Below are 16304 nucleotides of genomic sequence, written 5' to 3' on the forward strand. Positions count from 1 at the left end.
GGACTTTTTCCGCCACCTACTTTTTATGTGCTGCTACTGTAGAACTGAGCTTGGATTGACCTTGTTTTCATGAAAAACCTGATCAGAGCTAGGCTTCTAGTAATACAACGTTGCAGTGCTACGAAGACAAAAAACATAAAGGCTTTTATTGGTCAGAGCAAAAACATTATAGCTTTGACATGTGGCTCCAAAGCTGTAACTGAAGAAAGTGCAGCTCAGTGCAGATAGGTTTAAAATCTACAAGCTACTATGACATGAAGGACTAAATGAAAAAACACACTCAAAGAAGAGATAGAAAGTAAATGAACTGAGAAGTACATGCTTTAATGATGAGTTGTTTTCAAATTCACACCAAATCAAACATATGAAGACAGAGCGTGGTGTGTTAATGTGGAACCATATATACTGTGTTACTTTTGTAAAGCTGAAAAGGTTGACGTTTACACAAACAGCTACTGATGCAGATGTTATTGCTGTGTTTTCTCAGGGCTGGGTGCGTTCAGGGGCTCCAGCTGCAGCCACAGGCCTCCCTCTGTACGCAGGACCAGCTGGGGCAGGCGCCGGACGCCTCCAGAGCCGCCCCCGAGGTGGGGGTCGGACCCAGGGGTCAGACGGAACCTGAGCAGGGTCAACGCCACGACCACTCGCAGCTCAGCGAGAGCGAACTTCTGCCCGATGCAGTTCCTGGCCGCACGCATTGAAACCATCATTAGACTGGTTTTATGGCTCGTTGAGTGAGGACACTGCGTTGCACTGTACTGCACCTGGGGCCTGAGGAGAAGGGGATGAAGGCGTGAGGAGCGTGGTTCTCTGTGTTCACCGGGTCGAAACGCGCTGGATTGTACTCCTGTAGGAAAACACAGCCACGGGTTCAACGCGTGGACATGCGTGAAGGTGAAATGGGACGACTGCAGAACATGGTCTCACGTGTGGGTGGGTCCAGACAGCAGGGTTGTGGTGCGTCCCGTAAATACTGACCAAACAGATGGCACCTGGGAGAAGGAGCAGGGAGGTCACCGCTAGCCAATCAGAACGGCTGGACTGCTCTAACAGTGTTTGATGCATGAACAGACACGGACAGATAGAGGGGGTTGATTGAAACCCTCACCCGGTGGCACTGAGCGGCCTCCTGGCAGCGCCACAGCCTGGGTGTACTTCCTGGTGACAGCCTGCACAGGAGAGTGCAGTCTGAGGCTCTCTCTGATGCACATGGTGGTGAAGGGAAGGCTGGACAGATCCTCCCTTTGGACAAGGACGCGTGAGGACACGTGTTCTTATTGCTGTCTAATCTTAAAGCACTGATGCGTGTGTGTGTGTGTGTGTGTGTGTGTGTGCGTGCGTGCGTGCGTGCGCGCGTGTGTGTGTGTGTGTGTGTGTGCGTGCGTGCGTGCGTGCGTGCGTGCGTGTGTGTGTGCGTGTGTGTGTGCGTGCGTGTGTGTGCGTGCGTGCGTGCGTGTGTGTGTGTGTGTGTGTGTGTGTGTGTGTGTGTGTGCATGTGTGTGTGTGTGTGTGCATGCGTGCGTGCGTGTCTGTGTGTGTGTGTGTGTGTGTGTGTGCGTATCCTGACCACTCGATCCTCTGTGCGTCTCGTCCCTGCATCAGATCCACCACCTCCTGCCTGCACGTTTCCTGATAGTGAGCGTGTCGCGCTAGATTGTACAGCGTCCAGCAGATGGCGCTGGCCGTCGTATCGTGGCCTGCGGAGGAGAAGGACAGTGTAGCGTCGCCCCGCGTGTTGCATGGGCTCCACCCGAGCGCTCTCACCTGCAAACATGAAGGTGTCGGCCTCAGCTTGGATCTCCTCGTCCGTCAGGCCTTGTCCATTCTCGTCCTGCAACGCACACTTTGTCACTCTTCTTCCTTTTAAAACCACTTACTGACCACTCCTCTGCTCTCCTACCTTTGAAAGCAGTATAATATCCACAAAGTCTTTCCTCTTCTGAGGTTTGGGGGACTCAGGCTGTGTTGGGGCCGCCTGCTGTTCACTGATGAGAGCTCGGCGCTTCTGAACCACGTCCCTTGTAAACCTGCACACGTCAGACGTTACAGGGGATACACTGTAGATGCTGGTACAGTGAGACGCATGTTGCTGTCGCATACCTGTGTACTACGCTCAAGGCCTTTCTGAATCGTTTCCCCTGCTGTGTTTTCCAGTAAATCCAGTCCCAGTGGTGTAAAACCCTGTGGCGGCGGTCTATTATCAGGTCACTGAGCTCCACTATGGCCGACACGTACTCACTGGACGACCTGCACAGGCGAAGACAATGACGCGTAGAAGAAGAACAGCGTGGGTGACGGGCGGAGGCGTGTGGGCGCTCACTGCTGACAGTTGCTGTCGTAGCTGAAGGCACATTTCAGCAAACTGTCCAAGGTCATCAGACTGACGTGGTGGAACATCTCCAGACTGGTGCCGCCTCCTGCGAGCAGGCGACGCCATTTGTCCTGGGAAACAAGCGGAGATTAGCGTGTTCAGGAATGACAGCGGGTCTTGTGTGCGCGCGTCTTACGTGCATGACGTCGGTGGAGCTGTTAAATGTGGTGACGTAATTCCTCAGGACATCAAAGTGAAAAGCCGGGTTCAGCAGCCGCCTCTTGCGGGACCACAGGGCGCCGTTACTTATCAGCAGACTGTCCCCTGTGACGGACAGTAGCAGAGACAGGCTGTTCCACTTAGAGTTACAGTAGGTGAAAGTAGAAACAGCAACACGGGAGGTCTGACTCACCCAGCCATGGACGCAGGTGGTCGTAGATAAGATGGTCCTTCACCGTAATCCCAGCTGATTGGAGAAGGAACAATAAGCTCCATGCAAGGCTTGCAAAGTAACGCTAATAGTTTCCTCACCAGAAGCCATCAGCAGAGGTTTGACAAAGTCGGGGTGGAAAACTCTGACCAGGTGATAGAAAGGACCGATGAACCAGCTGCACGAGTGTTTGTACGTCTGCACCAGCTCATCCACCTGCACAAGGCCTTCCTCTGTGTTCTGCATCTGAGGCATGAGAACGGTTGAGCAAAGTGAAAGAGATGCTGCAACAGCTTCCCTGTTTTCAAAGACCTACAGTGAGCTGCTCATTGAAAGTGAACAAACACTATAAACCTTTAATTAAATTATGAGTGAAATCAACTGTGGGAGGTTTAACCTGCATTGTTTGGCAGAATTCACATCATATATGGCATAGAGGATGTTGTGTAATTAGATTCTTGCAACACTCTTTTCTCTCTTTAGTTCCACAGCATATATCATTTCCAATCTAGCAGCATTTAAAGGTCATAACTGAGGTAGACAGTAACATTGCTGCTGATTAACGTGGCCCGGCGTCCTACCTGTCCCAGGTGGCCGATCAGCCAGGAGCTGGCGTGTGGTTTAGCGAAGCAGGACAGCTGATGTGTGTACCAGGCGTGTCGCACCAGCAGCCTCACCGTCCAAGCTGTAACCATGGCAACCAGTCCTGCAGCCAGCACGCACAGGACCTGGCAGAGCCCAGCCCCGGTGAGGGCCCGAGAGAGCGCGGCCTGGAGGAGAGACATGCTGAGCGGCACCGAGCGGCCCGATGGCACTTCTGCTTTCACAGGCTGTGCATGAAGGAAGCTGAAAATGTGGAAATATGACGAAACTAAACTGCTCCATCCGGTATAACGATCAGAGAACCAACGGTGACTGAAAGTAAGTGCTTTCCCACAGCGTCACTTTCCCACAGAGTCACGACTGTGTGTGTCTTGACGCGTGCTCTCTATTTATCTGACATCTGCAGCAATAAAAGATACTGTATGTATATGTCACAGAGTGGTTACATAGGCTTAAAATGTCTGAAGTGAACCATAGTCTCAATAAAAAAAAAACATTATCTAAAAAATTTTAAATTTGTTATGTTTCTTTATATTTAGTATTATCTATTTATTACTGCTTTGACAGTAACAAATAACGTGACATTTCTTTAATTGGTGGTTGGGTTTTACGAGCAGCCCCTGAAGGCCTCAGTGATTGGCAGGCGGTACACCTGAGCAGACGGAGCTGTGGCTGCACAGAAGCGACACAAACGAGGAGCTTGAAGATCAGCTTGATTTATGCTGTGAAGAGCAGAGGGCGACGCTGCTGGTGTTTCCTGGAGTGATGTTTGTAGCTACCTGTCAGTTTCAGGTAAGTTGGGCCTTAACTGGCAAACGCGCCCGCAAGGCTGTCGCCATTTCGGCTGTTTAAGTTGGCTAAAGGCTCGACAGCTGGCTTTGAACATGTTGGTTATTAAAATTTAAATTAAATTTCTTTCTTTATTTTTTTGCTGTTGGATTAGAAAAAAAACAGACAAACAGTTGTATGTATTTACTTATTTATTTATACTTAATTGGCTTGTTTTATTGCAATTACGTTTCTACACCAAGGAGCAAAGTATACTTTTGTTTTTTATACTAAACCCGCTCAAGTTTTGAAAGAAAAATAAATTACCTTTTTATATTAACCTCATACAAATATGTCAATCGCAGCATGTAAAGCTGTTTCTAATTTTCTTTAAACATTTCAAATGTTCTAATGCAGCCTCTTTATTTTGACTAAAATGTATTTGGCTGTTTCGGTCTGTTCAGCACATCAGAATATTTTCCTTTCTTAGAACTTTTTCCTCATTAGCTGCACTACTACTGAGTTTTCTCATTGTCCCATCATCTCTGTGTGCATGTTGCAGGTCTTTTAGTGTGAATGACATGGCAGAAGGACATAGCGCGTGTGACAACCAGCAGGCAAATCTTCCTTCTTCAAGCTCCCCTCTGTCATCTGCTTGCTACAGCTCCTTTCAAACATGGCTGCCAGGTGAGTCGCCGCGGCGGCCGCTATGGACGGCTCATCAGCAGGACCATCCCATCAGGGCACAGTTGAATGAGCTACCTCCATCCACTTTCTATGAGGAACTGGTCTGTAGCAGCCAGTCCTCGGCCCCACTGGTCCGTCTGAGTGGTGCTAAGGCCCTGACGGCCTCTGGGCCACAGGGCGATGTGGTCAAACAGGGTTATCTGGGGAAGCTGGAGCAGAACCAGAAAAGATATTTTGTCCTGAAAGCAGGAAGTCACACCGGGCCGAGTCGACTTGAGTGGTACAAAAACCAGGAAAAGTTCTCCGCAACGGGGAAGTCTTCTGGTAAAGCTGCACTGGTGGGCTCGAGTAAACAGGGGTCTGTATGTGTAGCTTATTTTTTATTATTATTATTATTATTGTCATTATTATCTATTTTGATAATCTGTGCTTGCCTTCTTAAGCCTACATCTAATGTTAGACTCTGTTTTGCAGTGTGATCTATCTGAGATGCTGTCTTGGTGTCAGCCGGATTGGTAGCTCCAGGAAAGGCCACACGGTGGCGCTCTACACAAAGAATCAGACCGTAGTACTCGTGATGGAGGACCAGCAGGAACAAGATGAATGGTACCAGTCTGTTAGGAAACTGATGGAGGAAGAACACAAGGATGAGGAGCAAGGACAAGAATTAGATGAGGAGGACGATGGATACTGCACTCTACCGGCGGCTGCTTTTTACAAAGAGGTCAGGCTGATCATTTTTTACGATTGTGAAACTTTAAATTGGAAGTCTTTTTGATTTATTAAAATAAATTAAATATCTAGTAGAATCAAGTTCAAGTAACTTATAACATTTTCATTAACTTGGTGGCTGTTTTTATGTTTTTCTTTGTGTTTGACAAGTACTAAAACACTAAATGGTAAATCAAAAGCACCTGGCTTAGTCACTATTGTTCTGTTGCAAAAATCACAGATAATTAATCCTACTACGCAGAATATGCATCACGTCAAGTCAGGTGATTTCTCCTGTCTGTCTCTGGTTCATAACACTTTATGATTTTTTTTAAAGTGGGCTTTTCCTATTATAAAAAGGCTCACTTTTCAATACACATGTTTTATGAAGATTAAACATTTCGCTATCATCCAAGGTTTGGCCTGTAACCGTGAAACCCAGAGGTCTGGGCCGGTCCAAATCCCTTGCGGGAGAGGCTCGACTCTGCCTCACGGCCACTGCACTCGTCTTGGTCCGAGTGTGCGCGTGTAATGACTTGCCATCAGTTAAAATACCTTTGCTGAGCGTTCGACGCTTCGGCCACTTGGACGGCTCATTCTTCTTGGAGCTCGGCAGGTCAGCACCAAACGGTCCTGGAGAGATCTGGATGGAAGCAACTGATCAAGGTGATGAAAGGAAAAGTATGTGTTTACTGACGTTGCTAAGCAACAGCAGGACTCATCCTGTCTTTTCTGTACAGGAAACTCCGCAGTCGCCCAAAACATTCACGAGGTGATTCGAGAGACTGTACAAGCACTGCGCGCTCTTCCTGACTTCAGCCGTTCACCATCTTCCAGCAACAGCCATCCTCAAGCACTGTTGGCCTCCAAACGCAGCCGACCCAAATACAGAGACAAGTGTTTGAATGTGAGACCAACTGACTTGCCCCTGGCTCTGCCCCATAGTGTTCCTGACATCCACTCTAGCCCAACACAAAACCACCTGGAGCCCTGCAACGCAGACAAAACCGATGCCTCTGCTCTGAGTTTCACTTTTAGAACTCCGCAGAGATCCACATGTGACACTGACAGCTACGTAGAAATGAAGACTGACCAAAGCTGGGAGCTTGGTGACGAGGGGGAGAGGCAGGGGTACGTGATGATGTTCCCTCAGCTCAACCACACTTCATCTCTGCCTAAGGACGACTACGTGATCATGTCAAGTCCACATAAAGACGGCCATTCAGCTCATTCCTCCTTTTCTCTTCAGACGTTCAACAGGTCAGTTTAACTTGGAGATGATGTTACTGTAAATTTACTGTTACTGAAATATAAAAATCTATACCAATCATTTACCTTGGACTCTTTAGCAATGTCAGGAGTAATTGTGTATTATTTCCAGTAAACTGTGTCCTTTTTGTTTCTTGTTTTTAGCTCCACCTCTGAAGGTTGCTCACCTCTTCACCCATCACATCATCAGCCTAAGGAGCACCATCTGTCTCACTGGCTTGTGACTTCGGTTCGACAGTGGGAAGCACAAAAGGACCATTCACAGATAAGCATCAGCTCTGCTGACGCAACACAAACTACACAGGGCAGCACGACTTCTCCTGTGTTAGGCCTGATGGCACCGTCTGACGTGAGTGGACCAGTCTATACCAGGCCAGACCAGTCTAGTCCACTCCAGGCTGCTGAGTTCAAGCCTGCTCGAAGACACAGACTGTTGTCCTGTCTGCCTGCCTGCCTGCAAGCAGAGGAAAAATAATAAAGGAAAAAAATTAATACTTGTCTATTGCACAGACTTGTTGCACTGAGCACGAAGTCTGTACATGAATAAAGAGTCTTACATCCATACTACAGGTAATGCATAAGAAAAATAAAGGCTTTGTTAATACAAAATCAAGTTGCTTTTGTGTCTAATAGTTTGTAGTGCAGTATATTATTTTTTTACTTAACACTGTTTGTCCTTTTTAATGTCAGTAGGTTAAAGTAAAGTGTTAAGTGTGGCTGTTTTTGACAGACTGAGGAACGAAATCTATTCTAGTTTTTGTAGACTGCCAAAAAGTTTGTTTACCACCAGTTAAATCCAGTTACCACCTGGATTTAAATACGGAAATAGGTACGAGCCTCTTATTGGATAATTACTGTGCTCAAAGAATGAGGTCAGCTGACTACCTATCGGCATAACCGATAACTGATGGCACGGGCATATTCCAAGATGACAATGCCTACAAGCCTCAGGGTGCTTCAGGGAGCATGAGACATCATTTTCACACAATTGGATCAATTGGATACCACAGAGTCCAAAGTTTAACCCTCAATAGGGTTTGGAATGTGCTGCAATCAAAGCTAAAGGTGGTCCAACAAAAGTGTGTGTAACCTTTCTTTTTTTTCTTTGGTGGTGACTTTTTTTGGTCAGGCAGTGTGAATAATCTATGCTTATATGTACATTGGGCTGCAGTACGTTTCCTGCTGTTTCCTGTTTCTTTGGAGCCTTTGCTTACTGAGGACCGGGAATGTAGTGGAAATTTCCCATAAAGAGGCAAATGAGAGAGTTGTCTTTTGTGTGGTTTATTATAAAAATAATAATAATGGAGAAAGCAAATGAAAAGCATGAAAGTTGATCGTGCACATGAACAAACCAAAAACCAGCTGGGAGATCAGTGCAAACACCACGAAGGTGTGATGCAAAGAGCCCACGATCCTCAAGTTGCTTCTGGCTTTTAACCACTCTGTCCGACTACAGTGGAAGTCTGTGTAGCCCAATCAGACTGATGCACCATCTCATCCCTGTCGCTGTGTGTGTGGAGATGTTTACATTCTCACACCTGCATCACTGGCGTTTGACTATCAGAGAGGACGGAGCTCTAAGTCTCAACAGACAGAGACACAACTCCCCGGTCTTGGGTTTGGGAGCTAGAGTCCAGAGTCTATGAGGCAGAGACAAGCATTGAACAATGTAGGTGAAATGTCAAATACATAAAACAAATGTAAGACAAAACACAAGATACTGTATTAATTGCAGAACACAAGTCATAAATCATATAATAACCGCATAGAATAAGAAAAATTATTTTCCCATTATAGTTACCCCCTTTTGATTACACATCAAACATATAAATGTTGTTAATAAATAAACGTTGTTAAACATCGCATTCTGTAATAATAAAACACTTTCAAATTAAAAAACAATGAGTGTATTAATAAAAATACAGGTTCACAGCTGTTTCTTCTGTGGCCTTCATGTGTAACATCAATGAAACGCCATTGATTGTAATAAAGACAATTATATATGTTAGTCATAAGTTTCCGGTGGGGTTCTCTTTCATGTGATTTGAGCTAGTTTTCATGCTTTTGGATCTTTATTGTACATTTGCGTCTAAAGTGAATAGGAGAATCAGGGATTAACCAGAATCAACCTCTATCATCTGTAGATGAAGGATAAAAACTAATTGTAGCAGTGAATAAAGTGATTGTGAGCAAATTAAACACCAAATCAACTTTGGGTTATTTAAACTCAGTGTTGTGAAATTGTAAAATTTTTTCCTTCAAAAGTAGTGTGTAAAGTTACATAGAAACATCATATGATCAAGGCAATAATCAGAGTAACATAAAATGAAGTCTAACACAAGGTTAAAATTGATGTCTCGTAACAATCTGCTTCGTTCTGTTGAACACTAGCATTAGATTCTTTCCAACTTGTGTGTCGATGTATTGATTGTTCGTTGGAGTCCTTCAGGTTGTGATCAGCTGATCACAGAGACACTTGGGATTCGTTATCACCGCCAGGTTTCCTCCCAATGTCGTCTGAGTCACTGTCACTCCCGTGATGTGAAGAGTCTACACGTCGTCCAGCGGTGTAAGGTGGTGTTATTTCTAAGCCATCGGGCTGTAGAAAGATGGGATGTTTTCTGTTCCTAAAGAATCAAAGACAGTATGAGGACAAAAGAGCAGAAGTCGTACAACCTGATTTCTCATTCACTGTTTGAGTGAAAGGTCGCGTAGGGTCAGATCAGGGAGACCCAAAGTAGGAGCCGACTGAAGAGCAAGCTTGAGGTCAGTGAACGTTGCTCAGCCTCAGACGTCCACGTGAGACAAGAAGTGTGATGACCACTGTTTCACATCTACTGATCAAACCTACATCACATCTGTGTGTGAGCCACAGGGAAGCAGGGGCTTCCTGTAAGGCTGAGTGTTGGGTCAGAGCGTCCTCTGAAAAATGAAAATAAAAATAAAAACAAAAGCATGTAGTGTGTCATTAGAATGTGGAGGTATCAAGTTCACTGTTTGCTGCACATGACGGGCAGAATAAAAAAAGTTTTCTAAAAGTATGTAAAGTAGGTAAATACGTCACATGGGGTCAGAAGTCGTTCACCAGTCTCCACCCCGTTGATATCTGTTCACGAAAGGACCCACGTCCTGCATCCGTCTCCATCATGTTTTCACAGAGGGACGTGTGGAGCTGTAGAATAAAAATAAAAATCTTTTTGTTCGTTAGTAAAAGAAATCGCAAGCGCAGACCTGTTTTCATCCCAAAAGAGGGAAGTTGAAGTCAGTGTGTGTGTGAAATCATAACTCTTCAAACTTATCATCCGGACCAGAATACACATGTCTCTGATAGTCAGACGCCAGTGATGCAGAATGTAAACATCTCCACACACAGCGACAGGGATGAGATGGTGCATCAGTCTGATTGGGCCAAACAGATGTTCCAACGTAGTCGGACAGAGAGGTTAAAAGGCAGAAGCAACTTGAGGATCGTGGGCTCTTTGCATCACACCTTCGTGGTGTTTGCACTGATCTCCCAGCTGGTTTCTGCTTTGTTGATGTACGGATCTACGCGTGTTTCCTTCGTACGAACCAATCAACTTAGAATTGAGCGCAGGTGACTGAGTAGCAGACTCCTTCAATGACATGCCTCTATAAAAATATTTTAATTCATTTAAATACGGTCTAGGTCTGTGCAGTACGCACAGTCCAAGAGTCATTTATGCAGTGTCCTATGCAAAGATATAACTAAGCATTTGTGCACATTTACTCTACTCATATATGTTTGCTTCCAAGTACCATTTTAAAACGCTCACACTCTAATACTTGAACAGGACAAGTGTCTGTCACCTTATCTTTTCTGCATCTAGGCTGAAGGGCCAGCTTCTTGTTTTGGCTTCCTGTTTGTTCACACTTAGTCATGTACTTTAGCTTAGATGGAAACTGTCAGTAATTTAACTGTTTGGCTGTAACCAGATTAGGAGATGTTTGACAGATGTTTGATTTGAATGGTTCTTGTATATAAATGCTACATGCAGATGAACAAGGCTCAGACTCTTTGTGAACATAGAATTGTTTTTCACCCAGGGTTAATGCAGAAATAAATGAACACAAAGACAACCTGTTGGATTCTTCATTCTTATTGAATGACCAAAAGCCCAGTGCTATTTTAGTCACAACAGCTACATATAGCAGAGCTGTTTGATAATGCTTTTTTTATATTATAAATGCTGTAGTTGAGCAGTGATGTCTGCATATATGGGGTGCCAAATGTAAAAGTAGAACCTATAACTAGTTTTCTCACATTTAACTAAATGACACAACATGTTTTCTCACATTTAGTTAAATGTGCAAAAGTCTAAATGTAAATGTTAAATATAAATGTAAATGTTAAATATAAATGTAAATGTTAAATGTTAAATCTAAATGTTAAATGTTAAATGTAAATGTTAAATGTTAAATATAAATGTTAAATGTTAAATATAAATGTTAAATGTTAAATGTAAATGTTAAATGTTAAATCTAAATGTTAAATGTTAAATCTAAATGTTAAATGTTAAATGTAAATGTTAAATGTTGGCCGAGTGTAAAACTCGCGCTGGTCTCAAATCAGAGACGCGAACTCAAACACGTCAAACAGTACGCATAGCTCCGCCCACATCTGACTCTGGATCGGTGCACGAAAATACTGGAGAGAAGCTTGAAGTCGAAGCCATCATGGCCGCCAGCTCCGACTCCCTCCCGTTGGGGGAGATTGAACGGGCTGTAACGGCAGTTGTGCGGGCTGAGGCTCCGCTTCAAACTGCCGTTCTGTCGTAAACACCATTAATGAGAAGTCAAGTAGGTTTAAAAAGAATATTTCTGTGGCGCCGGTGGAGAATTAGTTGGCTAACTATACTAGCTAGCCGAAGTTACGTCCAGGCTAAAAACAAAAGTTTCCAGATCAGATGTGGGCGGGGTTTGCGCGCACTGTTTGAGGTGATTGAGTTCGCGTCTCTGATCTGAGACCAGCGCTGTTTGAGGGTAGGGATGGAGTCTACTTGCCCATTCATGAATATTCAGTTTTACGCTCGGCCAACATTTAACATTTACATTTAACATTTAACATTTACATTTAACATTTAACATTTAACATTTACATTTAACATTTACATTTACATTTAACATTTAGCATTTAACATTTACATTTAACATTTAACATTTACATTTAACATTTAGCATTTAACATTTACATTTAACATTTACATTTAACATTTAACATTTACATTTAACATTTACATTTAACATTTACATTTAACATTTAACATTTACATTTAACATTTAACATTTACATTTAACATTTACATTTAACATTTAACATTTAACATTTACATTTAAACATTACATTAACATTTAACATTTAACATTTACATTTAACATTTACATTTAGACTTTTGCACATTTAACTAAATGTGAGAAAACATGTTGTGTCATTTAGTTAAATGTGAGAAAACTAGTTATAGGTGCTCCTTTTACATTTGGCACCCCATAGGCATATGTGATCAAACATCAGGAAAATGAAATAAATGAAACTGTCCACAGATACAAGATGAATAAACTTAAACGCAGCCACCTGCTTTGATTTCTCTTATTATTCTTTTACATTTCACTGACTGCGCATGCCTTCATACGTACTGTATCACACACTTTGTTGATAAACAGTATGTGACATAATACTAACAAAGAACCAAAATAAAAGCATAGAAGGGCACAGAAGAAAGCCAACCATCTCTGACCTGAAGCAGTAAAAGGAATGAAACAAAAAGTTGTAAAATCAATGACATATGAAACATTGATGAAAATGTGTAGTTGAAGTAATAGCTGCAAAAAGGCTTTGTATAAGATTGGATTATTTTCTAAAATATTTGCTGTAAATAATGTTTTTGTCCCATGAGATTTTGTTACTTCGTTGTTGGACTTAAATCATATTTTAAAAAATGTCACTGAGTTAAATATTTTGTACAGTGGACCTGACCATTGTAATGATTAATAGTGCACACAAGTGTGATGTTGTTAATTTACATGTACAATGTAGAAAGTGAGCTCACTGTGCTAGTGGGTGGCACTGACGTTCAGCCTGCCAAATTCAGTCTCGCAATACACACATATTTTTTTAATTATATCAAAATAAATGTTCATCATCATGCAAATTTGACCAATTGCACTATATATAAACCCACTGCAACCAAGCTGAGGATTCAGCTGAGGATACAGACGACTCCTGCTTGGACCACAACAACAGAACCCAGGAACCCACCACTCACCAACAAGAACCCCACGGTACAGTACTGTGGCAGGGAGCCACGCAGCTCCTGAAAACACAGCAAGAGATTAAGATTCAAATATATTCAAAGCTATTATTTTTTTTTTATCTTAATAATTGTCTTGTTTTTATTCAGGAAATCATGAGAATGAAGTTTACCTGCCTGCTTCTGATCCTGTTTCTCTCCGAAACTCTCTCTGCTCAGATGATGTCTCGGTTAAGCTTCCGCGAGAAACAACTTATCAGTGGATGAAAGTTCGGAACATGTAAAAATCGCATGAGGCCCATCAATCGTGAATTCAGCGGATGTAAACCCACCAATACATTCATAATGGATCCCTCTAATACAGTCATGAGTCTCTGTCTGCGGCGTGGGGAACAAGATACAATATCACCTGAAGGGTACAATCTGTACAATCTGAAACTCTGTAATAAGCCACAGGGCACTTATCCTGACTGTACCTATGATCTTAAATCAATTTACAATAAGAGAATCAAAGTTGGGTGCCAAAATGGGAAGCCAGATCATTATATAAGACATCTTAATTAAGTCTAAGCTTCTCCTTATGTGTACTAGAGCTGCCTTTTCAATAGATGCAACTCCGTTCCTAGTACAGGTATTTTTTTAGGCTTCCATTATATTTGATTTTCTTTCTTTATATATGTGTAATGATGGTGTATGTGAACATTAATGGATTAATAAGGACAAAGAGAGAAAGAAACACGACCAGATAAACTGAAGTCAGATTCGACACTTGGAGAAAAGCTGTGGACCTGTAGGAGAATTCAGGCTGTTTTCTTTACACAGCCACTGTTTGCATCAAAACCTGAGAAGAAATAAATACCTTTTATTGTGACCTATTCTTGTACTGTTATCTTGCCATACACTTGTATTACTCTGCTTTGTTCTTCTGCATCAGCTAAATAAAGTTTTCAGGTTTTGATCTTTGATTAACTTCATAAACTCAATAAGTATAAAGTACTGGAGGAGTCAGAGTGTAGTTACAAACATCACAAAGGTAATAGTCACTGTTCGAAGAACAAAGAAGTTTCTGTCATAGCTTTGAATCAGGAATACCTGTGTGTGTGACCCTTCTCTTATCTCTTCCTGTTTCCCCTATTCAACCTGTCCGTCCAGCACTGTTTCTATTCAAACTGGACCAAACACATGTCACCAATCAGGAGGAGTCTATTACACCCTTATTTCACCTACAGTAGATAAAAAGACTCCTCCTGAAAAAGCCAAACTGTCCAACACAACAACACATGGGCAGGACAGAGGAAAACAAAAAAGAGTTGATCTATGTAACATAGACCAATTCTCTGTATCGTCTCTGGGCCTGTGATTTACAGTATATTAGTAGCACTCACACTGCAAACCAAACAAGCAATGATCTGATTATTCAAAACAGCTGTGTTTTATCTGTTTCTGTAGTCCGTTAGCAATAACTGGTATGTGTGTTTATATCCTCAATTAGTGGCTATCAACATGTCAATCAGGAATTTCTAAACAATATATAATAAACAACAGTATCTATATTTAGTGAGTAAAACAAACTAGGCTGAAGCGCCAGCTTCTTGTTTTGGCTTCCTGTGTGTTCACACTTAGACATGCACTGTAGGGGTATGAAGCAGAGTGACGTTTTGATAATTAAGGTACTTTTTTAATAACAAATGTGGTTGATAATGCGTACTACTTAAAGTGTCACTGTGCCAAAACAATGTCCATAAAAATACAAGATCAAAAGCAAATATCAAATAAAAGCAAACGACAATCACAAAACAAGCAAATACAGATATGCAAAAAAAACTTATGACAGTAGAAAAATGAAGGGTTTTGTCAGTAGCATAAACTTGGACACAGTCATTAGCCTATGAGATGAACAGGTCTGTCACCTTTGAATATGAGGACTTGTGTTTTATTAGTTTTTTATAAGCCTGCGCAGAAAGAGTTCAAGAAATTACTCAGACTTGTACATAAGCATCATGACATTTGTACAATTTTTCTCAGAATAACTTATCTCACACTTCCTTTAGTTAAGTAGTTCTTAGAACAGAGAAGTTGGTCTTTGTGTAGAACTAAAAGACAGAAGTCACAGCCGCCTGCTGCATCTGATAAGGCTTTACACAACTTCTTTCATTATGTTACCAAATTTTACAGAATCGTGTTCTTGGATTAAAGGACATGAGACAGAAACATTCAGGATGTCAACAAACTCCTGAGTTAAGGCTGAAGCTAATGAAGGAATGAACTCTGCCTATGATGCCCCTGGTTGCACTACGGTGGCCCTCGGGTCTATTCTGGGTGTGTATGTCCAAGGTTGAGTAGAATAGCTGCAGAGCGAGTTGGAATAAGTGAGAATATGTGCATGGTGTGTATGTGGATAGGCTCACACATTGTTTGGTGGATGTTTGTGTGAGTGTAATGGGTATGGGACTGTCTGTTTTTGTGCGCTACTGTGGATGTAGTACAGTGGGGGTATGGGTGGCCCTGCTGCCTGGATGGTATCTGACCTATCAACAGCCTGATCTCTGACCCTATGGGTGTTGACTGCAGCTCTCCTTGGAGGGTTAAATAGTGGCCTCTTTGTGATTCACAGCATCTGTGGCTTGCTAGCTCAATGGGCAGAGCCTTAATATGCAGGTCCCCAGTCCGATCCCCACCCTTTGCATCAAATGTGCCCTTGAGTAAGGTCACATTTGATGCTGTGAAATTGATATCATCCCTCTGGTGAATAATGCTGCAATAAAAACTTGTTACTTGTTGTACTTGTTATTTAAAACACAATACGAAACAATAGCTGATTATGTCCAGTGAATTAAATGTTTTATACAGTACAATTAACCAATTGAATGATTACTGTAACTGTTCCCGTGTACATAGTTAGATCAGTGAGCCAGTGGGTGGTAAAGACACTTTCTTTTTTATAATGAAAGTGTTTTGCTTTTTGCATTTGTCAGGATTATTTTGAATCCTCTTTCATAAAATCACACACAGGTCAAAATTCATGTTCTCTTTGATGTGTTGTCCGATGAAATTCTGGTATCTTACGTACTTAGTTTTATTTCCAGAGAGTACAGCAAAACTAAATGTTTTATACAGCACAATTAACCAATTTAATGGTTAACTGTAGACATTCACTGCTGTGGTTAGATAGTGAGTCACTGAGCCAGTGGGTGGTAAAGACACTGAAGTCCTGCCTACAAGGGCCACTCTTGCAACATACACTTGCAACGTACTGCAC

The 16304-nt window shown here is 42.4% G+C and overlaps 2 protein-coding genes across 2 annotated transcripts; one reads left to right on the forward strand and one right to left on the reverse strand.

The window, feature by feature from the left end:
• Positions 1-299: 299 nt before the first annotated feature.
• Positions 300-3540, reverse strand: LOC114842033 (cytochrome P450 4F3). The gene is made up of 13 exons (XM_029127474.3): positions 3323-3540; positions 2843-2987; positions 2724-2777; positions 2508-2635; positions 2321-2442; positions 2101-2247; positions 1901-2027; positions 1765-1831; positions 1568-1697; positions 1109-1242; positions 928-992; positions 765-847; positions 300-684 (listed from the first exon to the last, which is right to left on the reverse strand). The coding sequence occupies exons 1-13, from the start codon at positions 3524-3526 to the stop codon at positions 468-470; spliced, it is 1623 nt and encodes a 540-aa protein (XP_028983307.1). The 5' UTR covers positions 3527-3540; the 3' UTR covers positions 300-467.
• LOC114842026 (insulin receptor substrate 2-A-like) lies at positions 3541-7392 on the forward strand. The gene is made up of 7 exons (XM_029127444.3): positions 3541-3662; positions 3962-4136; positions 4675-5157; positions 5274-5523; positions 5927-6176; positions 6251-6770; positions 6924-7392. The coding sequence occupies exons 3-7, from the start codon at positions 4694-4696 to the stop codon at positions 7252-7254; spliced, it is 1815 nt and encodes a 604-aa protein (XP_028983277.2). The 5' UTR covers positions 3541-3662; positions 3962-4136; positions 4675-4693; the 3' UTR covers positions 7255-7392.
• Positions 7393-16304: the final 8912 nt, after the last annotated feature.

This window comes from Betta splendens, chromosome 2 (assembly GCF_900634795.4).
Source record: "Betta splendens chromosome 2, fBetSpl5.4, whole genome shotgun sequence".
Lineage (NCBI taxonomy): Eukaryota > Metazoa > Chordata > Actinopteri > Anabantiformes > Osphronemidae > Betta > Betta splendens.

Bases quoted from the DNA above. Each gene is read 5' to 3' on its own strand.
- LOC114842026 (XM_029127444.3), top strand. From the start codon at position 4,694: ATGGCAGAAGGACATAGCGCGTGTGACAACCAGCAGGCAAATCTTCCT. The intron at 5,158-5,273 runs GTCTGTATGTGT...TCTGTTTTGCAG, and splicing joins GTGGGCTCGAGTAAACAGGG to TGTGATCTATCTGAGATGCT. The intron at 6,771-6,923 runs GTCAGTTTAACT...TCTTGTTTTTAG, and splicing joins TCTCTTCAGACGTTCAACAG to CTCCACCTCTGAAGGTTGCT.
- LOC114842033 (XM_029127474.3), bottom strand. From the start codon at position 3,526: ATGTCTCTCCTCCAGGCCGCGCTCTCTCGGGCCCTCACCGGGGCTGGG. The intron at 2,443-2,507 runs GTAAGACGCGCG...CTTGTTTCCCAG, and splicing joins GCTCCACCGACGTCATGCAC to GACAAATGGCGTCGCCTGCT. The intron at 1,698-1,764 runs GTGAGAGCGCTC...TCTCCTCCGCAG, and splicing joins CGACACCTTCATGTTTGCAG to GCCACGATACGACGGCCAGC.